At 35.1% G+C, this 26,893-nt stretch overlaps 1 protein-coding gene across 1 annotated transcript in view; it reads left to right on the top strand.

Moving 5' to 3' along the window:
* Window positions 1–26,893, top strand: part of LOC133642879 (glutamate receptor ionotropic, NMDA 2B-like) — a 355,065-nt gene that overhangs the window by 324,661 nt on the left and 3,511 nt on the right. The window contains exons 11-14 of the mRNA XM_062037290.1: window positions 1,999–2,228; window positions 2,305–2,465; window positions 6,215–6,402; window positions 16,134–16,372. Of these exons, the coding sequence (XP_061893274.1) occupies window positions 1,999–2,228; window positions 2,305–2,465; window positions 6,215–6,402; window positions 16,134–16,372 (818 nt within the window). The remainder of the gene's footprint in view (window positions 1–1,998; window positions 2,229–2,304; window positions 2,466–6,214; window positions 6,403–16,133; window positions 16,373–26,893) is intronic.

Below are 26,893 nucleotides of genomic sequence, written 5' to 3' on the forward strand. Positions count from 1 at the left end.
GTTTGAAAAATAACTAAAAAAAATCTGTTTTAAAATTCAGCGCAAAAAAATTATGTTTTAAAATTCAGTGAAAAAAAAATATCAGTTTCAAAATTCAGTGTAAAATATTGTAAAAAAAAATCCAGTGTTTAAAAATTCAGTGCAAAAAAATAATAATTGTAAAAAAAATCCATTGTTTGAACATTGAAATCAGTGTTTTAAAATTCTATGTAAAAAAAAAACCATCAATGTAAAAAATCAGTGTCCAAAAAGTTAGTGTAAAAAATAAAATCAGTGTATAAAAATTCAGTGTAAAAAAATCAATGTATAAAAAGTCAGTGTAAAAAAAACAGTTTTAAAATTCAGTGTTTTAAAATTCAGAAATAATTGTTTCAAAATTCAGTGTAAAAAAATCAGTGTATAAAAATTCAGTGCATAAAAATTTTGTTTAAAAAAAATTAAGTGCTTAAAAATTCAGTGTAAAAAAATCATTGTTTTAAAACTAAGAGTATAAAAATGCAGTGTACAAAAACTCAGTGCTAAAAAATTCAGTGTAAATAAATTCAGTGTATAAAAAGTCAGTGTAAAAAAAAATAATTTTGTAAAAATTCAGTGTAAAAAAATCAAGGTATAAAAAGTCACTGTAAAAAAAAACAGTTTTAAAATTCAGTGTATAAAAAAGGATTTGACTAATCATGTGATCAGACAGGAAGTTTTGCCATTAAAATATACATGTCCTTGATGGAGAAAGATTTGACTAATCATGTGATCAGACAGGAAGCTTTTCTTTTAAAATGAATACTTCCTTGATGGAAAAGGATTTGACTAATCATGTGATCAGACAGGAAGTTTTGCCATTAAAATGAATACTTCCTTGATGGAGAAGGATTTGACTAATCATGTGATCAGACAGGAAGCTTTTCTTTTAAAATGAATACTTCCTTGATGGAATAGGATTTGACTAATCATGTGATCAGACAGGAAGTTTTGCCATTAAAATGAATACTTCCTTGATGGAGAAGGATTTGACTAATACTGTGATCAGACAGGATGTTTTTCTTTTAAAATGAATACTTCCTTGATGGAAAAGGATTTGACTAATCATGTGATCAGACAGGATGTTTTTCTTTTAAAATGAATACTTCCTTTATGGAGAAGGATTTGACTAATCATGTGATCAGACAGGATGTTTTTCTTTTAAAATGAATACTTCCTTGATGGAGAAGGATTTGACTAATCATGTGATCAGACAGGATGTTTTTCTTTTAAAATGAATACGTCCTTAATGGAGAAGGATTTGACTAATCATGTGACCAGACAAGAAGTTTTGCCATTAAAATGAATATGTCCTTGATGGAGAAGAATTTGACTAATCATGTGATCAGACAGGAAACTTTTCTTTTAAAATGAATATTTCATTGATGGAGAAGGATTTGACTAATCATGTGATCAGACAGGACGTGTTGCTCTTAAAATGAATACTTCCTTGACGGAGAAGGATTTGACTAATCATGTGATCAGACAGGAAGTTTTGCTATTAAAATGAATACTTGCTTGATGAAGGATTTGACTAATCATATGATCAGACAGGAAGTTTTGCCATTAAAATGAATATTTCCTTGATGGAGAAGTATTTGACTAATCATGTGATCAGACAGGAGGTTTTTCTATGAAGAAGAATACTTCCTTGATGGAGAAGGATTTGAGTAATCATGTGACCAGACAAGAAGTTTTGCCATTAAAATGAATATGTCCTTGATAGAGAAGAATTTGACTAATCATGTGATCACACAGGAAGTTTTTCTTTTAAAATGAATATTTCATTGATGGAGAAGGATTTGACTAATCAAACCCTAACCCCTAACCCTAACCAAAGGATTTGACTAACCCTAACCCTAACCCTAACCCTACCCTAACCCCTAACCTAAACTAATCATGTGATCAGACAGGAAGTTATTAAGAACTGACTGAGCGTGTACCAGATGCCTTTGTCCTAAACCTTGGCCACGTTTCCTCCAGAGCCGCACGGTCCCTCCTTCACCATCGGCAAGGCCATCTGGCTGCTGTGGGGTCTGGTCTTCAACAACTCTGTGCCGGTGCAGAACCCCAAAGGTACCACCAGCAAGATCATGGTGTCCGTGTGGGCCTTCTTCGCCGTCATCTTCCTGGCCTCCTACACCGCCAACCTGGCCGCCTTCATGATCCAGGAGGAATACGTGGACCAGGTGTCCGGACTCTCAGACAAAAAGGTCCTTCTCTGATCCGCCTCTTGGTCTTCGGGGTGGTCTTCTCCGGCTGACACGCCTTCGGTCTTCCTTCTTGTAGTTCCAGAGCCCCAACGACTTCTCGCCGCCGTTCCGTTTCGGCACGGTCCCAAACGGGAGCACGGAGAGGAACATCAGGAACAACTACCCGGAGATGCACAGCTACATGACCAAGTTCCACCAGAGGAACGTCCACGAGGCGCTGCAAAGTCTTAAAGCTGGGTAAGGAAACCAAGACTTCATTCTAAGGGAAACCAAACAATTGTTGAACTGATTCCATTTTAATTAGTTGGCCAGCGTTGCTTTTTTAGAGGACACTTTATTAGGTACACCTGCACCATCGTCGTAGATCCGATACAAGAGTTGGAAGCTTTGCAAAGGACACTTTATTAGGTACACCTGCACCATCGTCGTAGATCCGATACAAGAGTTTGAAGCTTTTCAAAGGACACTTTATTAGGTACACCTGCACCATTGTCGTAGATCCGATACAACAGTTAGAAGATTTTCAAAGGACACTTTATTAGTACACCTGCACCATCGTCGTAGATCCGATACAAGAGTGAAAAGCTTTTCAAAGGACTATTTATTAGGTACACCTGCACCATCGTCGTAATTATGATACAAGAGTTTGAAGCTTTTCAAAGGACACTTTATTAGGTACATCTGCACCATCATCGTAGATCCGATACAAGAGTTGGAAGCTTTCAAAGGACACTTTATTAGGTACACCTGCAACATCGTGGTAGATCTGATACAAAAGTTTGAAGCTTTTCAAAGGACACTTTATTAGGTACACCTGCACCATCGCCGTAGATCCGATACAAGAGTTGGAAGCTTTTCAAAGGACACCTTATTAGGTACACCTGCACCATTGTCGTAGATCCGATACAAGAGTTGGAAGCTTTTCAAAGGACACCTTATTAGGTACACCTGCACCATTGTCGTAGATCCGATACAAGAGTTGGAAGCTTTTCAAAGGACACCTTATTAGGTACACCTGCACCATCATCGTAGATCCGATACAAGAGTTGGAAGCTTTTCAAAGGACTCTTTATTAGGTACACCTGCACCATTGTCGTAGATCCGATACAAAAGTTTGAAGCTTTTCAAAAGACTCTTTATTAGGTACACCTGCACCATCGTCGTAATTACGATACAAGAGTTTGAAGCTTTCAAAGGACACTTTATTAGGTACACCTGCACCGTCGTCGTAGATCCGATACAAGAGTTGGACGCTTTTCAAAGGACACTTTATTAGGTACACCTGCACCATCGTCGTAGATCCGATACAAGAGTTGGAAGCTTTTCAAAAGACTCTTTATTAGGTACACCTGCACCATCGTCGTAGATCCGATACAAGAATTGGAAGCTTTTCAAAGGACTCTTTATTAGGTACACCTGCACCATCATCGTAGATCCGATACAAGAGTTGGAAGCTTTGCAAAGGACACTTTATTAATTACACCTGCACCATTGTCGTAGATCCGATACAAGAGTTGGAAGCTTTTCAAAGGACTCTTTATTAGGTACACCTGCACCATTGTCGTAGATCTGATACAAGAGTTTGAAGCTTTTCAATGGACACTTTATTAGGTACACCTGCACCATCTTCGTAGATCCGATACAAGAGTTGGAAGCTTTCAAAGGACACTTTATTAGGTACACCTGCAACATCGTCGTAGATCTGATACAAGAGTTTGAAGCTTTTCAAAGGACACTTTATTAGGTACACCTGCACCATCATCGTAGATCCGATACAAGAGTTGGAAGCTTTTCAAAGGACACTTTATTAGGTACACCTGCACCATCGTCGTAATTACGATACAAGAATTGGAAGCTTTTCAAAGGACTCTATTAGGTACACCTGCACCATCACCGTAGATCCGATACAAGAGTTGGAAGCTTTTCAAAGGACACCTTATTAGGTACACCTGCACCATCGCCGTAGATCTGATACAAGAGTTGGAAGCTTTTCAAAGGACACCTTATTAGGTACACCTGCACAGTCGTCGTACATCCGATAGAAGAGTTGGAAGCTTTTCAAAGAACTCTTTATTTGGTACACCTGCACCATCGCCGTAGATCCGATACAAGAGTTGGAAGCTTTGCAAAGGAGTCTTTTATCAGGTACACCTGCACCATCATCGTAGATCCGATACAAGAGTTTGTTCCGCGCAGTTCACTTTTTTAGGTACACCTGCACCATCATCGTCGATCCACTACAAGACTTTGAAGTGCAGGTATACAAGTGAGCATAAGATGTGTGTATGGACTTTGTCATGCCAACAATCCATAGAACAAATCACTAAATTCAATTAGTAACAAGCGTAAAAACTTTTTTCAAATCAATCAAAATCAATTCTCACGTATTTTTGTATTTATTGAATTGCTGATCATGTCTTATCACTTTTTGAGAGGTTGTTGTTGTGGCCTTATAGCATCATACATTCTGCAGGTGTACCTAGTCTTCTATGGAGGGCCAAACAGGACAAAATTAAATAAATAAACTCATTATTTAAATCCTGACTTTAATGTGTCAATAATTAATTACAATTGGAATTAAATACGTTTTAAATGTGTAATTGATTATTTAATGTACATTTAATTTGATCATTTAATCGTGTAATTAATCATTGATTTAATTATTTCATGATTTGATTGATTTCATCCCTGAATTAATTCTTGATTTAATTTTTTCCTGATTTGATTCTTGATTTCATAATTTAATTAATTATTGAATTCATGATTTCATGATTTAATTCTTGATATCATCCTTGAATTAATTATTGATTTAATTATTTCATCATTTCATCATTTAATTATTGATTTAAGTGTTTCCTGATTTGATTCTTGATATCATCCTTGAATTAATCATTGATTTAATTAGTTCATCATTTAATTAATTATTGATTTAATTATTTCATGATTTGATTCATGATTTCATCCTTGAAATAATTATTGATTTAATTTCATGATTTGACTCATGATGTCACCATTGAATTTGATTTAATTATTTCATGATTTGATTCTTGATTGCATCCTTGAATTAATAATTGGTTTGATTATGTCGTGATTGGATTCATGATTTCATCCCTGAATTTATTATTGATTTAATTATTTCACGATTCCATCATTTAATTAATTATTGATTTAATTATTTCATAATTTGATTCTTGATTTCATCCCTGAATTAATTATTAATTTAATTATTTCATGATTTCATTCATGATTTCATTATTTAATTAATTATTTCATGATTTGCTTCATGATTTCACCCTTGAATTAATTGTTGATTTAAATATTTCATGATTTGATTCATGATTTCATCATTCAATTAATTAGTGGTGTCATTATTTCATGATTTTTATTATTTATTTCACGACCTTAATGAAATCATGACACATTTAGGGTTACTACTTAAATGTTTATTTCTTTAACGTCGGCGCTTCATTAATTAAAATTAAACTCCGCCCTCTAAGCCAGTGGGCGGGACCTAACGCCGGACTGGTCTGTGAAAATACATCAATAATTAGATTGATTTGAATCAAAACTAGATAATGACATGAATAATAATTAAAATGTTTAATAGTTCATTAAATTATTAAATAATAATTCAAATGTAATTTTAAATTAAATAATTTAATTATGTATATAATCCCGATTATAATTAATGACAAATTTCAGTAATTATAAAAAAAAACATATGTATATAATATTTATTTATTATTATTATTTTCCCGCTCTTATTTTGTGCTCCCTTTCATCACATGCACCTTTAAGCAGACATATTGTTGCCTCTTCAGTCTCCACCATGGAGTTTTTTCGGCCCCCCTGCGTGCCGACTCCGGCCTCGGCCACTTACCAGCGGCGTGGTGCTCTTTAGCAAGTTAATTGGAATGTTGTCGCCGCCACGTCTTGCTCCTAAGTGCTAATTAAGTGCAACCTATCTCCCTCCCCTCTTTCATTAGCAAACTAGACGCTTTCATTTACGACGCGGCCGTGCTCAATTACAAGGCGGGCAGGGACGAGGGCTGCAAGCTGGTGACCATCGGCAGCGGCTACATCTTCGCCACCACCGGCTACGGCATCGCCATCCAGAAGGAGTCGCTCTGGAAGAGACACGTGGACTTGGCCATCCTGGAGCTCTTTGGGGACGGTGAGACATCTTCTTCTTATTTCTTTTACGCCACCAAACTAAATTCAAGGAGAGCAGGTGGATGCACGGGTTAATTGTTGGGTCCAATTACCGCATTTTCCGGTTTATAAAGCCACACCCACTAGATTTCCCAAGAAAAAAAAAATATTTCCATATATTAGTCGCACTGGACTATAAGTCGCAGATATATATGTTGTGAAATTAGTTATTTACACTGAAATATTCTGTAAATGTTTATTTACATACCTTAATTGTTTCCTAACGGTGTCTGTGACAGGGCAGTAAAACGGATGATCAAACAAAACAGTGTTTAAAAATTTTGTGTAAAAAATAAATGTATAAAAAGTCAGTGTAAAAAAAAAATATCAGTGTATAAAAATTATGTGTAAAAAAATCAATGCATAAAAAGTCGATGTAAAAAAAAACAGATTTAAAATTCAGTGTGTTAAAATTCAGTGTTTTAAAATTCAGAAATCATTGTTTCAAAATTCAGTGTAAAAAAAATCAGTATATAAAAAGTCAGTGTAAAAAAAAACCCAGTGTTTTAAACTGCAGTGCATAAAAATTCAGTGCTTAAAAATTCAGTGTAAAAAAAATCAGTGTTTTAAAACGAAGCGTATAAAAATTCAGCGTAAAAAAACTCAGTGCTAAAACATTCAGTGTAAATAAATTCAGTGTATAAAAAGTCAGTGTTTAAACATTCAGTTAAAAAAAAATCAGCGTTTTAAAATTCACTATTTTAAACTCCAGTGTTTTAAAATTCAGTGTAAACAAATCAGTTTAAATAAATTCAGTGTTTCAAAAATCAGTATGAACAAATTCAGTGTTTGAAAAATAAGTAAAAAAATCAGTGTTTTAAAATTGAGTGCAAAAAAATTATGTTTTAAAATTGAGTGTGAAAAAAAATCAGTATTTAAAAATTCAGTGTAAAAAAAATAATTGTAAAAAAAAAATCCAGTGTTTAAAACTTTAGTTTGAAAAAAATCAGTGTTTTAAAATTCAGTAAAAAAAAAATATCAGTTTCAAAATTCAGTGTAAAAAATAATTGTAAAAAAAAATACCTTCATTGTTTCTTAACAGTGTCTGGGACAGGGCAGTAAAACGGTATATCAAACAAAACAGTTTTTAGTTAACCCTCACAAAATACAGGGTTTCAATAAATTGTCCCACCTATATATTTTCCGTACTATAGAGCGCTTTGGTATATAAGCCACACCCACTAAATTTCCTAAGAAAAAAAACATATTTCCATATATAAGCCGCACTGGACTATAAGTCGCAGATATATACGTTGTGAAATGAGTTATTTACACTGAAATATTCTGTAAATGTTTATTTACATACTTTAATTGTTTCCTAACGGTGTCTGTGACAGGGCAGTAAAATGGCTGATCCAACAAAACAGTTTTTAGTTAACCCTCACAAAATACAGGGTTTCAATAAATTGTCCCACCTATCTACAAGATGAAATTAAATAAGATTGGATTTTTCAACAATTTCATCTCGTTTTTATTCATCAGTTAATTTGGTCATCTTCTTCGTGGGTGTGATTTTGTTTTGATTGATGAAAGGTATTAGTCAATGAAATTAATAATGGTGGCAACATTTTCTTATACCAATGTTGTTAATAACGGTGTCATATAATACTTTTACTAGTAACGAGTAACCTACCGTATTTTCGTACTATAGAGCGTGTTGGTATACAAGCCACACCCACTAAATTTCCGAAGAAAAAAAACATGTTTCCATATATAAGCCGCAGATATATACGTTGTGAAATGAGTTATTTACACTGAAATATTCTTTAAATGTTTATTTACATACTTTAATTGTATCCTAACGGTGTCTGTGACAGGGCAGTAAAACGGCTGATCAAACAAAACAGTGTTTGGTTAACCCTCACAAACAACAATGAAATGAATAATGGTGGCAACATTTTCTAATACCAATGTTGTTAATAACGGTGTCATATAATACTTTTACTAGTAACGAGTAATCAACCGTATTTTCCCTACTAAAGAGTGTGTCAGTATATAAGCCACACCCACTAAATTTTCAAAGAAAAAAAAAACATATTTCCATATATAAGCCGCACCGACTATACGTCGCAGATATATACGTTGCGTAATGAGTTATTTACATGGAAATATTTGGTAAAATGTTTGTTTACATACCTTAATTGTTTCCAAATAACACGGCAGTAAAACGGCCGATCAAACAAAACAGAAGTCATCGTCATGGACCCACTAGCTGCGCAACGGTGACGTTTTGGCGAATTTACGCAACTGAAACTGAAAAGGAATGACATTGTAAGTTAATAATACTAAAACAGACACTCGTAAAACGTGTTAGCATATAAGCTAATGCTAACGATGCTAGCCTCATTACATTACGGTAGCGCGTACAAATATGCCTGCAAACACTCTTACAGACATCACACATGTATGATGTGTTTTAGTCACTTTCTAAAACTTACTAACATTGCTCGGAGTGATGAATGAAGAATGCATATGAGTAGAAACGCTATGGACGGCAAGAAGACTGGACAGCTATTGTACTTCCGGTTCAAAGCTCAGTCTGGACCAGGGTGTCCATACTTTTTGACTGGGAGCCCGCATTATGCTAAAAAGAATTTGGCCGGGTGCTCGAAAATGCGGGAAACATGGTTAAACGTGGAGAGAGGGCTTTTTTGAAATTTTCCCATCATGCCTTGCAATGGACGTAACTTAGAACTTTTTATGCTGGTTGGGTGTTTTTTTTAAATATCCACAACATTCAGTGAGCAGGTTGTGTTATGTGTGACCATGTGTGTTGACTTTTTTCACTGGTTGATTTTTTTTTTCTTTCTGCGCCATGACTAGGGAAGGTTGTTTGGATTGGGTCAAACAAGTACATTGCTTTGCATGTAGTCCCGAGAAAGTACACTCCATGGTTAATGGCCTGAGTCGCTCCCGTTGAACTCATGCCGTCACGCGGGCTGAATCGAAGACCCCCCGGGTCCAAAAGATGGCGCCGTAGCACATACGATAACACACCTTTTCAGTGTCTTTGCTTGTTTATTTTTGTTGTTTTTAATCGACGGTGTTTGCATAATGGTCGTCAGCGAAGAAAAATCCATAGGTTAGTCACGCCGTTTTATAAGCCGCAGGGTACAAAGCGTAGGAAAAAATGAGTGGCTTATCGTGCAAAATGTATGGTAAATTTCAACTCTTGAGTTGACATTATTCAACGTCGGTCTGCTATCGTGCGTCTCAGTTTGGGTTGTCAGCGTAGCTCCTGGTGTATTTTGACCGTGTGTGTGTGTGTGTGTGTGCGTGTGTGTGTGTGTGTGTGTGTGTGTGTGTGTGTGTGTGTGTGTGTGTGTGTGTGTGTGTGTGTGTGTGTGTGTGTGTGTGTGTGTGTGTGTGTGTGTGTGTGTGTGTGTGTGTGTGTGTGTGTGTGTGTGTGTGTGTGTGTGTGTGAATGTGGGTCATCCCTCTGAACACGGAGGGTGCCCTAAAGAGAGTTGTTTTTATTTTGATCTCTCCACAAAATGAATGACAGACTGGTAGAAAAAGCACTTTTTAACCGTCCCAGTGAGTCAAATTAGTTTTGTTTTTGTGTGTTTGGACACTGTGGGTCTGCAAAAGTGAAACTGAAAACCCAGTCCGCCACGTCTCGCCCCCACCTTCTCAGGGTTTCAATGTGACCTTGCGAGACTGTGCCTCACCCTCCGCTCATTCCTGTTGGCCTAGAAAGTGTGTACCTAATGTAGCATCGGGTAGTGACCTAATACACTACCTGACACTACATTAGGTACACCTACTGACACTACATTAGGTACACTACCTGACACGAAGCGAACTGTATTAACCTTGTAGATTGTTATAGTAAAAACAATGAAAGGCGATTATACGCATGACTAGGGATGATGTTCGAAATCGGTTGTTCGATAAGAAAAGAACCGATTCCATGGACTCGAATCCCTTTTTGAGAACCGGTTCCCGTTATCGAGGCCACTATAGTAAAGAAAAAGAGTTGGTTCTTTATTCGAATCCCTTCCCACGTACAGGAAATGCCCTGTGGGACGGCAATGTTATGCCCATTTGATTGTAGACTCTTACTGACACCTTGTGGCGATATGAAAATACTACACGTCATTAGTTTGGGCACTTCCGGGTTGAGACAATTGAGAAGTAGACAAGTTGTGTTAGCTCCTACAAGCCTTGGAAGAGATAAGTCTGTAAGTAAACTGTTTAACTTGTTTGTGTAACTCAATATTAAGGTGGAAAGTGGTTAAGTTTGATAGTAAGATGTTTATTGAAAAACTATTTTTGTGCACTGTTTCAATTGATGTTTTGAGGACTTAAAATGGCTGCCACCATCAAAATAGTTTCAACACTCAGAAGTATTTGTTTGATGATAGTACTGTATATTTGTGTGAAGCTAATATTGACATATTGTGTATTACATTTCAGTATGTTAATTGACTCACATAGCTTATACATTTGTCATTGTGTGTATTTCAGATTTAAAAAAAAAAATAACAGTCCAGTGCAAGACAAAAGTAAAGATAGGAAAAGACAAAGCAAGATCAACAACAATAAAGAGCCTAAATGGATGAATCTGCTTTGGAACTTTATTAGACGTCTTGGATTGTTTGTTAGCTGTCTGCCTGTGTGTGTAGTTAGTATGTTCCAATAGCAGCAGAAGTGCACTTTTTTGAGAGCTGTGTTATTTTCAGTTTTGTGCCCAAAGGACTGATTTTATTTAACACTATATTATTATTTATCATACTTGCCAACCCTCCCGAATTTTCCGGGAGACTCCCGAAATTCAGCGCCTCTCCCGAAAACCTCCCGGGACAAATATTCTCCCGAAAATCTCCCGATTTTCAGCTGGAGCTGGAGGACACGCCCCCTCCAGCTCCATGCGGACCTGAGTGAGGACAGCCTTTTTTCACGTCCGCTTTCCCACGATATAAACAGCGTGCCTGCCCAATCACGTTATTCCGTACGAGGCGTCCGGCATACAGCCGATGAGCGTGGTGCAGATGGAGAAGATCTTCTCGGCGTCCGTGTTGGCGCACACGTTGCCAAAACCGACGCTGGTCAGGCTGCTGAGGGCGGCGATGTACGAGCTGCGCACCGACGGGCCGCCGACCGTGTTGTTGACGTAGGGCATCTCCAGGGGTTTGCCCAGCTCATGGAGCCATCCTCGGGGAAGAGACGGGAGGACAACAGGGTGACAAGAACTAAATCATCCAGACTAGAGATAAATTGTATTATTATGTTTATCTTACCTAAAAATAAATATATTTATTAATAAAAAATAAAAAAAATACAATTTTTTTTACTATGTTTTGCTAAAAACATCAAAATTAATTGTATTTTTATTTTGTATGTTTTCTGACTCCTTATTACATCCAGCCATGGAATTATACATTAAAATAAACATATTTGAAATAATTAATTTTAAATGATCATAATAATTCATTTAAAATGACCATATTTAATTATTAAAATAATTGCTTGTTTATCAACTACTTTAGCATTTTAGTTTGAAGTATCAATTATCTAAACACAGTTTGGTTTGCATATTTTCAGGATGTAGATATATATATATATATATATATATATATATATATATATATATATATATATATATATATATATATATATATATATATATATATATATATATATATATATATACATATATATACATATATATATATATATATATATATATATATATATATATATATATATATATATATATATATATATATATATATATATACATATATATATATATATATACATATATATATATATACATATATATATATATATATATATATATATATATATATACATATATATATATATACATATATATATATATATATATATATATATATATATATATATATATTATATATATATATATATATATATGTATATGAAATACTAGACTTGGTGAATTCTAGCTGTAAATATACTCCTCCCTTCCTAACCACGCCCCCGCCCCACCCCCGACCACGCCCCCCACCTCCCGAAATCGGAGGTCTCAAGGTTGGCAAGTATGATTTATACACCTATAGCAGGGGTCGGCAACCCGCGGCTCTAGAGCCGCATGCGGCTCTTTAGCGCCGCCCTAGTGGCTCTCTGGAGCTTTTTCTAAAATGTATGAAAAATGTAAAAAGAAGAGGGGGAAAATTTTTTATTTTTTTTTTTAAATATGGTTTTTGTAGGAGGACAAACATGACACATACCTCCGTAATTGTTATAAAGCACACTGTTTGTATTAAACATGCTTCACTGATGAGAGTATTTGGCGAGCGCCGTTTTGTCCTACTCATTTTGGCGGTCCTTGCACTCACCGTAGTTTGTTTACATGTATAGGTGAGGGCGGACCTACGTCACTTCCGCCTACCAATCCCCTAGCAACCGGGAATTCGTTGAAAACAAACCAGCTCACAGCGAACACAGCATTGACAGAAAAAGTATTTAACGAGCGTTGTGGCTTGGAAGTCGGCGTTAAATCCTTCATTTACGCATTGTTACTTATTTGCATATCGTGTGAAAAAACGAAAATGTATTATTTGCGTCAGACTCGTCTCAGTGAACTTTAAAGCTTCTCAGGCTTAGCTTAGCTTGCTAGTTAGCTTAGCCTGCGCGCTACTAAGAAAGAGACGCGGAAGTTATCAACAACAAGATCAAGTGTTAGTGTATAAAATATTGAGAGATTTGAGGGCTACATGTATTGTTTAAGTACAACAAAGGAGAGTTCAAACAGAGAAGGGGGAGGTGGCAAAATAACCTAATAAGGAAAGTAATACCAAGATTACGGGTAAATAATACTGGAATGTCCGGCAAAAAACCCCAAAAGAAAGCAGACTGACCCCTAGTAGCCTGGTCCTTGTAAGTTGTAGCCTTATGAAGGCGAATAATGTACAAAATATATGTCTTTGTATTGAAAAGTCTAGCAGACAGCATTTTGCGACTGTCTTGAAAAGTTGATTAAATGGCAACATGAAAATTATAGGGTTTATTGGTTTTTAAAAACCCAACTGTTAAGTGCAAATTTAAACGAAGCCGGTTTTCGAAAATAGCTAGCTAGGCTCTAGACCAGGGGTCACCAACCTTTTTGAAACCAAGAGCTACTTTTTGGGTACTGATTAATGCGAAGGGCTACCAGTTTGATACACACTTCAATAAATTGCCAGAAATAGCCAATTTGCTCAATTTACCTTTAACTCTGTTATTATTAATAATTAATGATATTTACACTTAATTGAACGGTTTAAAAGAGGAGAAAACACGGGAAAAAAAGACAATTACATTTTGAAACATAGTTTATCTTCAATTTCGACTCTTTAAAATTCAAAATTCAACCGAAAAAAAGAAGAGAAAAACTAGCTCATTTGAATCTTTTTATGGAACATCATTAGTAATTTTTCCTGATTAAGATTAATTTTAGGATTTTGATGACATGTTTTAAATAGGTTAATATCCAATCTATACTTTGTTAGAATATATAACAAATTGGACCAAGCTATATTTCTAACAAAGACAAATCATTAATTCTTCTAGATTTTCCAGTCAATATATATATATTTTTTTTTTATTATAAAATAAAAGTGAGCTTTTGTTAAACCAAATATTGTGTTTTTTCCCATATACAACAACCTATCTGGATTCGATAAGAGAATCGATAAGGAATCGGTTCGATACGAGGATTCGATAATGGGCTCGAACTATGCATGACTGTATATATGTTCATGTACTGCAGGGGTCACCAACCTTTTTGAAACCAAGAGCTACTTCCTGGGTACTGATTAATGCGAAGGGCTACCAGTTTGATACACACTTGAATAAATTGCCAGAAATAGCCAATTTGCTCAATTTACCTTTAACTCTATGTTATTATTAATAATTAATGATATTTACACTTAATTGAACGGTTTAAAAGAGGAGAAAACACCAAAAAAATGACAATTAAATTTTGAAACATAGTTTATCTTCAATGTCGACTCTTTAAAATTCAAAATTCAACCGAAAAAACGTAGAGAAAAACTAGCTAATTCGAATCTTTTTGAAAAAATTTAAAAATAATTTATGGAACATCATTAGTAATTTTTCCTGATTAAGATTAATTTTAGAATTTTGATGACATGTTTTAAATAGGTTAAAATCCAATCTACACTTTGTTAGAATATATAACAAATTGGACCAAGCTATATTTCTAACAAAGACAAATCATTATTTCTTCTAGATTTTCCAGAACAAACATTTCAAAAGAAATTCAAAAGACTTTGAAATAAGATTTAAACTTGATTCTACAGATTTTCTAGATTTGCCAGAATAATTTTTTTGAATTTTAATCATAATAAGTTTGAAGAAATATTTCACAAATATTCTTCGTCGAAAAAACAGAAGCTAAAATGAAGAATTAAATTAAAATGTATTTATTATTCTTTACAATAAAAATAAAAACATTTACTTGAACATTGATTTAAATGGTCAGGAAAGAAGAGGAAGCAATTTAAAAGGTATATGTGTTTAAAAATCCTAAAATCATTTTTAGCGTTGTATTTTTTCTCTAAAATTGTCTTTCTGAAAGTTATAAGAAGCAAAGTAAAAAAAAATAATGCATTTATTTAAACAAGTGAAGACCACGTCTTTCAAATATTTTCTTGGATTTTCAAATTCTATTTGAGTTTTGTCTCTCTTAGAATTAAAAATGTCGGGCAAAGCGAGACCAGCTTGCTAGTAAATAAATACAATTTAAAAAATAGAGGCAGCTCACTGGTAAGTGCTGCTATTTGAGCTATTTTTAGAACAGGCCAGCAGGCTACTGTTGGAAGCATATCCATATTTAAGTGTTACTTCTTTCTAAAAACTCCTATAGTCATATTTACATCAGCTAATGTCTCGTGTGGTACAAAGTGCTTGGATTCGAGTGTCCTTGGTTAGAGTCAGAGCGCTGTCTTTGTTGAGACTGCCATTACATTCCTAAGATAAGGAGCACAGCTAGACTGGGGAAACAGCAGGTGGGGGGGACAGGAGAAGGAGGAAGTAGACAGGAGTTCCGGGGTTTTGGTAGACCGATCTGTACCGGGCTAGGGAACGCTTGGGTGCTGGGTTGGTCTCAGGTTTGTCCTCTAAGCTTTGAGAATAAACTACAAAATACCAACTATTGCCTGGAGATTGAATATAAACATCAGCATATTGCCATAAAAAGAATCTGGGAGAGACTAGCAATTTGAATTCCCCATTGGAGGAATACTGGTCGACGCAACACTACTCATCTGGTCCTTACGGGCGACTTGGTGCCCGCGGGCACCGCGTTGGTGACCCCTGATGTACTGTATATGTACATGTCAGATTGTGAAACTGTCCTTTATTTTATTCACCATCGTTGTTGTTGTTTTGTTTTCATGTCCAAATATTTTCAGCACATTCAACAAACATGCGCTTTAATCTCAAAAAGTATTTTGGTGTAAAAAGTCCACGCGGTGTAAGACGGAATGATTAGTGGCACTTTGTAGCGAGACAACAAAACAGTTCTCTCCCGGTGTTGCATCATTCTTCCCGTCCCCGATGTCCTCCGACACGCATCACACGGTTGCATCACATCCCGCCTGCTCGCCACTTTTCTTACGCAACACGCCACTTGTCATCAGTCTGGCCCCCGGAAAATGGCCGTTTGATCTTTGTCTTCTTCGCTCCTTGTCCCGCCCGCAGGCGAGATGGAGGAGCTGGAGTCCCTGTGGCTGACGGGGATCTGCCACCACGAGAAGAACGAGGTGATGTCCAGCCAGCTGGACGTGGACAACATGGCGGGGGTCTTCTACATGCTGGGGGCCGCCATGGCGCTGTCGCTCATCACCTTCATCTGCGAGCACTGGTTCTACTGGCAGCTGCGCTTCTGCTTCATGGGCGTCTGCTCGGGACAACCCGGCTTCGTCTTCTCCATCAGCAGGGTAAGACCCCGGGCCAGATTTGTGTTGTGTTCCCTGCCTTCGGCCCCGAGAGGGCCAGGCGGTAGAGGAAGGATGGATGGAGTACTTGTGGGAAACCAGACACGGTTAATTCAGTCTTTTGTGCACAAAACGCAGCTTTCACTTTCATTTTCTTGTCTATTAAACAAGACAAGAAGCAAGGAATCGAACAGAGACAGGATTCAATTTAGCTCATGAGGAGAGTGCGTGGACCTGCACCCTCGTACGGTGTCACCCCACGCTCTGAGGGAAAAGTTCCAAGCTTCCCCATTTATTTGGGCATTCCCCGATTACATAGCTGCAGCTGCTTCTAAAGGGGGGGGTCTCGTTATGCAGCAGCTGCACTGGGTCATAAACAGTTCAAACTAAAGGTGCTTGGAGCGCTGTCAGGTTTGCCCCCTCTATGCTCGTAGATTTTCGGGTCCTGATAAGGTCCTTCCTGTGGCTGTCCAGATCTGAGAAACCGACACCTGATTTGACGCCCCATGATTTGACACCTTATGATTTGACACTTTATGATTTGCAAATGCATGAACCTTATGATTTTACCCCGTATGATTTGACGCCTTATAATTTGCAAATGCAGGAACCTCATGATTTTATGTCATATGATTTGACGCTTTATGATTTGACACCTTATGATTTGCAAATGCATGAACCTTATGATTTTACCCGGTATGATTTCACGCCTTATAATTTGACACCTTATGATTTGCAAATGCATGAACCTTATGATTTTACCCGGTATGATTTCACGCCTTATAATTTGACACCTTATGATTTGACACTTTATGATTTGAAAATGCATGAACCTTATGATTTTACCCCGTATGATTTGACGCCTTATAATTTGACACCTTATAATTTGCAAATGCATGAACCTCATGATTTTACGTCATATGATTTGACGCTTTATGATTTGACACCTTATGATTTGCAAGTGCATGAACCTTATGATTTGACGCCCCATGATTTGACGCCTTATGATTTGACACCTTATGATTTGCAAATGCATTCACCTTATGATTTTACGTCATATGATTTGACGCCTTATGATTTGACACCTTATGATTTGCAAATGCATGAACCTTATGATGCAATATGTACATATAGCTAGCCTATGATTTCACACCTTATGATTTCACGCCTTATGATTTGCAAATGCATGAACCTTATGATTTTACTCCGTAGGATTTGACGCATTATAGTTTGACGCCTTATGATTTGCAAATGCATGAACCTTATGATTTGACGCCCCATGATTTGACGCCTTATGATTTGACACTTTATGATTTGCAAATGCATGAACCTTATGATTTGACGCCCCATGATTTGACGCCTTATAATTTGACGCCTTATGATTTGACACTTTAGGATTTGCAAATGCATGAACCTTATGATTTGACACCCGATGATTTGACGCCTTATGATTTGACGCCCCATGATTTGACGCCTTATGATTTGACGCCCCATGATTTGACGCCTTATGATTTGACGCCTTATGATTTGACACTTTATGATTTGCAAATGCATGAACCTTATGATTTTACCCTGTATAATTTGACGCCTTATGATTTGACACTTTATGATTTGCAAATGCATGAACCTTATGATTTGACGCCTTATGATTTGACGCCCCATGATTTGACGCCTTATGATTTGACGCCTTATAATTTGACACTTTATGATTTGCAAATGCATGAACCTTATGATTTGACGCCTTATGATTTGACGCCCCATGATTTGACGCCTTATGATTTGACGCCTTATAATTTGACACTTTATGATTTGCAAATGTATGAACCTTATGATTTGACGCCTTATGATTTGACGCCCCATGATTTGACGCCTTATGATTTGACGCCCCATGATTTGACGCCTTATGATTTGACACTTTATGATTTGCAAATGCATGAACCTTATGATTTGACGCCTTATGATTTGACGCCCCATGATTTGACGCCTTATGATTTGACGCCCCATGATTTGACGCCTTATGATTTGACGCCTTATGATTTGACACTTTATGATTTGCTAATGCATGAACCTTATGATTTGACGCCTTATGATTTGACGCCCCATGATTTGACGCCTTATGATTTGACGCCCCATGATTTGACGCCCCATGATTTGACGCATTATGATTTGACGCCCCATTGATGCCTTATGATTTGACGCCTTATGATTTGACGCCCCATGATTTGACGCCTGAGCATTGTTTAACACCAGTATCCAACATTTGAGCATGTATTAGTCATAAAAGTGTAAAATCATGACAAGTCCTTCTGAAGTTTGTGAAAAGTCTGGCAGAAGTAGGCCGTCATGCAGAGACATGATGTTCATGTCTTCCTGTTTTAGTCGCCAGGAGGTAAATGTTTACAAAAATCCATCCATCCATTTTCTCCCGCTTAATGTTGAGTTAAAATCCTTATATGTCCAAAAACAAACCTTGTAACTCAAAGAGGGAATATGAGGTATTTCATGGGTGTGGTGATTGTTTGGACGTGGCTGTGGTGTAACTGTGGAGGTGAAACACTGCGAGCTAAAAACCACACGACTAATTTACAGCACGGGGCCACACTCTGACCCTCACCCCGTCTCTTTGATTTGCTGCTTGTGGCCCCGGGGCCAGTCCTGCTCAGACTAAGTGGCTGCAACAAAAACTATCTCATGTGGCCCTTAGTCAACCTCAGGACTGCCTGGGAATGTTAGAAACACTTCTTGGTACCAGGCTGCTTTGCTCACATCTAGTCCTAGACTTAAGTTAGTCACTTCTGGTCTTAGACTTAGGTTGCTCACATCTAGTCCTAGACTTAGATTGCTCACATCTAGTCTTAGTCTTAGGTTGGTCACATCTAGTCTTAGTCTTAGATTGGTCACATCTAGTCTTGGACTTAGATTGGTCACATCTAGTCTTAGACTTAGATTGCTCACATCTAGTCTTAGTCTTAGGTTGGTCACATGTAGTCTTAGTCTTAGATTGGTCACATCTAGTCTTGGACTTAGATTGGTCACATCTAGTCTTAGACTTAGATTGCTCACATCTAGTCTTAGTCTTAGGTTGGTCACATCTAGTCTTAGTCTTAGATTGGTCACATCTAGTCCTAGACTTAGATTGGTCACATCTAGTCTTAGACTTAGATTGCTAAGATCTAGTCTTAGACTTAAACTGGTCACATCTAGTCTTAGTCTTAGATTGGTCACATCTAGTCTTAGACTTAGATTGGTCACATCTAGTCTTAGTCTTAGATTGGTCACATCTAGTCTTAGACTTAGATTGGTCACATCTAGTCTTAGTCTTAGATTGGTCACATCTAGTCTTAGACTTAGATTGGTCACATCTAGTCTTAGACTTAGACTGGTCACATCTAGTCTTAGTCTTAGATTGGTCACATCTAGTCTTAGACTTAGACAGGTCACATCTAGTCTTAGTCTTAGATTGGTCACATCTAGTCCTAGACTTAGACAGGTCACATCTAGTCTTAGTCTTAGATTGGTCACATCTAGTCCTAGACTTAGGTTGCTCACATCTAGTCTTAGTCTTAGAATGGTCACATGTAGTCTTAGACTTAGATTGGTCACATTTAGTCTTAGTCTTAGATTGGTCACATCTAGTCTTAGACTTAGACTGGTCACATCTAGTCTTAGACTTAGATTGGTCACATCTAGTCTTAGACTTAGACTGGTCACATCTAGTCTTAGACGTAGACTGGTCACATCTAGTCTTAGACTTAGATTGGTCACATCTAGTCTTGGACTTAGATTGGTCACATCTTGTCTTGGTCTTAGATTGGTCACATCTAGTCTTAGACTTAGGTTGCTCACATCTAGTCTTAGTCTTAGATTGGTCACATCCAGTCTAAGACTTAGATTAGTCACATCTAGTCTTTGTCTTAGATTGGTCACATCTAGTCCTAGACTTTGATTGCTCACATCTAGTCTTAGTCTTAGATTGGTCACATCTAGTCTTAGACTTAGATTAGTCACATCTAGTCTTAGTCTTAGATTGGTCACATCTAGTCTTAGTCTTAGATTTGTCACATCTAGTCCTAGACTTAGGTTAGTCACATCTAGTCTTAGACTTTGATTGCTCACATCTAGTCTTAGTCTTAGAATGGTCACATGTAGTCTTAGACTTAGATTGGTCACATCTAGTCTTAGTCTTAGATTGGTCACATCTAGTCTTAGACTTAGACTGGTCACATCTACGAATGATAGGTGGTGGTCGGAGGGGCCGTAGGCGCAAATTGGCAGCCACGCTTCCGTCAGTCTTCCCCAGGGCAGCTGTGGCTACGAAAGTAGCTTACCACCACCAGGTGTAAATGAATAATGGGTTTTTAACATGTAAAGCGACTTTGAGTACCTAGAAAAGCGCTATATAAATCCCAGGTATTATTATTATTATTATTAGTCTTAGTCTTAGATTGGTCACATCTAGTCCTAGACTTAGATTGGTCACATCTAGTCTTAGACTTAGATTTGTCACATCTAGTCCTAGTCTTAGGTTAGTCACATCTAGTCTTAGACTTAGATTGGTCACATCTAGTCTTAGACTTAGGTTGCTCACATCTAGTCTTAGTCTTAGAATGGTCACATGTAGTCTTAGACTTAGATTGGTCACATCTAGTCTTAGTCTTAGATTGGTCACATCTAGTCTTAGACTTAGACTGGTCACATCTAGTCTTGGACTTAGATTGCTCACATTTAGTCTTGGACTTAGATTGGTCACATCTAGTCTTAGACTTAGATTGGTCACATCTAGTCTTAGACTTAGATTAGTCAGATCTAGTCTTATACTTAGATTGGTCACATCTAGTCTTAGACTTAGACTGGTCCCATCTAGTCTTGGACTTAGATTAGTCAGATCTAGTCTTAGACTTAGATTAGTCAGATCTAGTCTTATACTTAGACTGGTCTCATCTAGTCTTGGACTTAGATTAGTCAGATCTAGTCTTATACTTAGATTGGTCACATCTAGTCTTAGACTTAGATTGGTCACATCTAGTCTTAGTCTTAGATTGGTCACATCTAGTCTTGGACTTAGATTGGTCACATCTAGTCTTAGACTTAGATTGGTCACATCTAGTGTTAGACTTAAATTGGTCACATCTAGTCTTGGACTTAGATCCTTTCCTATGTTCATTAATGCAGAGCACACGTTCGTTAGCATGTAGAAGAGAACGTAGACAAGCTGTTCCAAGACTATATCGTCGTCTCCTCAGCCTTTTTCTCTCCTTCTGCTTTTTTCATTTAGCAGCATAATTCCAATAAATGTGATTGTTATTGCAGCAATTAGCATTTGAGCGTCAGAAGGAGTCATCTGTCACGGTTGCTTAGCGCTCCTTCTCTCGGAGCGGCTCAATAAGCTCCTCGTGGCGACCAACTTCTGCGGACCCCGCCTGGGACTTCGCTGCAAATGAATGAAAAATATCGATTCAAAGCTCCCCAATGACTCGGGAGCAATAAACACATCAGGGGTTTAATTACTGCGTTCCTGTTCCTGTTGCGGGGCCCCTCATTTGCATGTGGTCCACGGCCCGTAGGCACTTTAGATGCACTTTAGATGCACTTGTACGCGGCTACTTACTTGTTGATTTCCTGTAATCACTAATAGATTTTGCTGTGGGCCCCTAGAGAGGCCCCTGGTGTTGCGGCGCAAATAATCAGCGACTGTAAAAGGGGCCGGTGGTCAGGGGTGCATTTTGTGGGAGGGACCAATTTTTACATTTTTTTTACAGTATGGTCATTATTTTTACAGTGTGTTACTGTAAATGAAAAAATGGTACAACTTTTATTTTTACAGTAAAATTGTAACAACTAAGCAGCTAGTTGTTTTTTAATATATATATATATATATATATATATATATATATATATATATATATATATATATATATATATATATATATATATATATATATATATATATATATATATATATATATATAGACAAAAGGGCACCAGTGTAATTTTTACAGTAAAATTCTGGGGGCTGAGCTGCCACTTTTTTACCATAAAATCTATGGTCTTTTTTTTTTTTTTTACAGTATGATCATTATTTTTACAGTGTGTTACTGTAAAGGAAAACATGGTACCAGTTTTATTTTGACAGTAAAATTCTCACAACTAAGAAGCTAGTTTTTTTATTGTTTTATTTATATATATATATATATATATATATATATATATATATATATATATATATATATATATATATATATATATATATATATATATATATATATATATATATATATATATATATATTGACAAAACGGCACCAATGCAATTTTTACAATAAAAATCTGGGGACTGAGCTGCCAGTTTTTTACCGTAAAATCTATCGTAATTTTTTTTTACAGTGCATCACTGTAAATGAAAACGATACCACATTTATTTTAATGAATTGTATTTTTTTTTTCACAACAAACTGCACGATCATTGCTTTTACAGTGCATTAACTTAAATTGCCATTGCCACTTTTATTTTTACAGTGTGTTACTGTAAATGGAAAAATGGTACAACTTTTATTTTTACAGTAAAATCGTCACAACTAAAAAGCTAGTTTGTTTTTTTACTGTAAAATGTATAATGTTGTTTTTTACAGTGAATTACTATAAATTGACAAAAGGGCACCAATGTAATTTTTACAGTAAAATTCTGCGGACTGAGCTGCCAGTTTTTTACCGTAAAATCTATGGTCTTTTTTTTTTTTTACAGTGCATCACTGTAAATGAAAACGATACCACATTTATTTTAATGAATTGTATTTTTTTTTTCACAACAAACTGCACGATCATTGCTTTTACAGTGCATTAACTTAAATTGCCATTGCCACTTTTATTTTTACAGTGTGTTACTGTAAATGGAAAAATGGTACAACTTTTATTTTTACAGTAAAATCGTCACAACTAAAAAGCTAGTTTGTTTTTTTACTGTAAAATGTATAATGTTGTTTTTTACAGTGAATTACTATAAATTGACAAAAGGGCACCAATGTAATTTTTACAGTAAAATTCTGCAGACTGAGCTGCCAGTTTTTTTACGGTAAAATCTATGGTCTTTTTTTTTTTTTACAGTGCATCACTGCAAATTAAAAAACGATACCACATTTATTTCTATAATTACATTTTTTACAACAAACTGCACGGTCATTGCTTTTACAGTGCATTAACTTTTTGTTTTGTTTTTTACTACGTAATTGTAAGAACATTGTCACAACTGAACAGCCACCTTTTTTTTTTTTTGTAAAATGTATAGTGTTTTATTTACAGTGAAATATCAAGGACAAATGTCAATTGTACAGTAATTTTACAGTAAAATTCCGTGGACGTAGCTGCCATTTTTTTTACTGTAAAATGCATGGGCATCGTTTTTACAGTGCATTACTGTAAATGGAAAAAACGTACCACTGTAATTTTTATGCTTGCAGTTTTTCACAGTAAATTCTACAGTCGTCGTTTTTATAGTGCACTAATGTAAATTGCTTCTTTTTTTTTTTACAGTATGATCATTATTTTTACAGTGTGTTACTGTAAATGAAAAAATGCTACCAGTTTTATTTTTAAAAATTCTCACAACTAAGAAGCTAGTTATATATATATATATATATATATATATATATATATATATATATATATATATATATATATATATATATATATATATATATATATATATATATATATATACATTGACAAAAGGGCACCAATGCAATTTTTACTGAGCTGCCAGTTTTTTACCGTAAAATCTATCGTCTTTTTTTTTTACAGTGCATCACTGTAAATGAAAAAAACAATACCACATTTATTTTAATGATTTCTTTTTCTTTTTCACAACAAACTGCACGGTCATTGCTTTTACAGTGCATTAACGTAAATTGCCTTTTTTTTTTTTTTTTTACCGTGAAATCTCAGCTCATTGTTTGTGTTACTGTCAATGAAAAATGGTACCACTTTTATTTTTACAGTGTGTTACTGTAAATGGAAAAATGGTACAACTTTTATTTTTACAGTAAAATCGTCACAACTAAGAAGCTAGGTTTTTTTTTTTACTGTAAAATGTATAATCTTGTTTTTTACAGTGAATTACTATATATTGACAAAAGGGCACCAATGCAATTTTTACAATAAAATTCTTTTTGTGCCAGTTTTTTACCGTAAAATCTATCGTCATTTTTGTTTTACAGTGCATCACTGTAAATGAAAAAAACAATACCACATTTATTTGAATGATTTTTTATTTTTTTCACAACAAACTGCACGGTCATTGCTTTTACAGTGCAATAACTTTTTGTTTTGTTTTTTACTGTAAAATCTCTTACTATAAATGAAAAAATGGTAGTACTTTTATTTTTAAAGCAACAGTGTCACAACTGAACAGCTATCTTTTTTTTTTTTTTTACTGTAAAATGTAGTTGTTTTTTTACAGTGAATTACCATAAAAGTAGTACAAAAGTAATTTTTACCGTAAAATCCATAGGCATCGTTTTTACAGTGCATTACTGTAAATGGAAAAAAGTACCACTGATATTTTCATGCTCGCAGTTTTTCACAGTAAAATCTACAGTCGTCGTTTTTACAGTGCACTAATGTAAATTGCAATTTTATTTTATTTTTAAAGTATGATCATTATTTTTACAGTGTGTTACTGTAAATGAAAAAATGGTACCAGTTTTATTTTTACAGTAAAATTCTCACAACTAAGAAGCTATTTTTTTTTAATATATACTGTATATATTGACAAAAGGGCACCAATGCAATTTTTACAATAAAATTCTGGAGACTGAGCTGCCAGTTTTTTATCGTCATTTTTTTTACAGTCCATCACTGTAAATGAAAAAAACAATACCACATTTATTTTAATGATTTTTTTTTTTTTCACAACAAACTGCACGGTCATTGCTTTTACAGTTGCCATTGTTTTTTTTACCGTGAAATATCAGCTCATTGTTTGTGTTACTGTAAATAAAAAAATGGTACCACTTTTATTTTTACAGTGTGTTACTGTAAATGGAGAAATGGTACAACTTTTATTTTTACAGTAAAATTGTCACAACAAAAAGCTATTTTTTTTTACTGTAAAATGTATAATTTTGTTTTTTACAGTGAATTACTATAAATTGACAAAAGGGCACCAATGTAATTTTTACAGTAAAATTCAGAGGACTTAGCTGCCAGTTTTTTACCATAAAATCTATGGTCTTTTTTTTTCCTTTTTTTTACAGTATGATCATTATTTTTACAGTGTGTTACTGTAAAGGAAAAAATGGTACCAGTTTTGTTTTTACAGTAAAATTCTCACAACTAAGAAGCTAGTTTATATATATATTGACAAAAGGGCACCAATGCAATTTTTAAAATAAAATTCTGGGGACTGAGCTGCCAGTTTTTTACCGTAAAATCTATCATTTTTTTTTTTTTTCCAGTGCATCACTGTAAATGAAAAAAACAATACCACATTTATTTTAATGATTTTTATTTTTTTTTCACAACAAACTGCACGGTCATTGCTTTTACAGTGCATTAACGTAAATTGCCATTGTTTTTTTTACCGTGAAATCTCAGCTCATTGTTTGTGTTACTATGGTACCACTTTTATTTTTACAGCGTGTTACTGTAAATGGAAAAATGGTACAACTTTTATTTTTACAGTAAAATTGTCACAACTAAGAAGCTTTTTTTTTTTTTTACTGTAAAATGTATAATGTTATTTTTTACAGTGAATTACTATAAATTGACAAAAGGGCACCAATGTAATTTTTACAGTAAAATTCAGAGGACTTAGCTGCCAGTTTTTTACCATAAAATCTATGGTCTTTTTTTATTTTTTTATTTTTTTTTAACAGTATGATCATTATTTTTACAGTGTTTTACTGTAAAGGAAAAAATTCTACCAGTTTTATTTTTACAGTAAAATTCTCACAACTAAGAATCTCGTTTATATATATATATATATATATATATATATATATATATATATATATATATATATATATATATATATATATATATATATATATATATATATATATATATATATATATATATATATATATATATATTGACAAAAGGGCACCAATGCAATTTTTACAATAAAACTCTAGAGACTGAGCTGCCAGTTTTTTGCCGTAAAATCTATCTTTTTTTTTTTTTTTACAGTGCATCACTGTAAATGAAAAAAACCATACCACATTTATTTTAATGATTTTTTTTTTTTTTTTTACACAACAAACTGCACGGTCATTGCTTTTACAGTGCATTCATCTCATTGTTTGTGTTACCGTAAATGGAAAAATGGTACAACTTTTATTTTTTACAGTAAAATTGTCACAACTAAGAAGCAATTTTTTTTTTACTGTAAAATGTATAATGTTGTTTTTTTTACATTGAATTACTATAAATTGACAAAAGGGCACCAATGTCATTTTTACAGTAAAATTCAGAGGACTTAGCTGCCAGTTTTTTTTTTTACCATAAATTCGATGGTCTTTATTTTTACAAT

Source organism: Entelurus aequoreus, linkage group LG25 (assembly GCF_033978785.1).
Source record: "Entelurus aequoreus isolate RoL-2023_Sb linkage group LG25, RoL_Eaeq_v1.1, whole genome shotgun sequence".
Lineage (NCBI taxonomy): Eukaryota > Metazoa > Chordata > Actinopteri > Syngnathiformes > Syngnathidae > Entelurus > Entelurus aequoreus.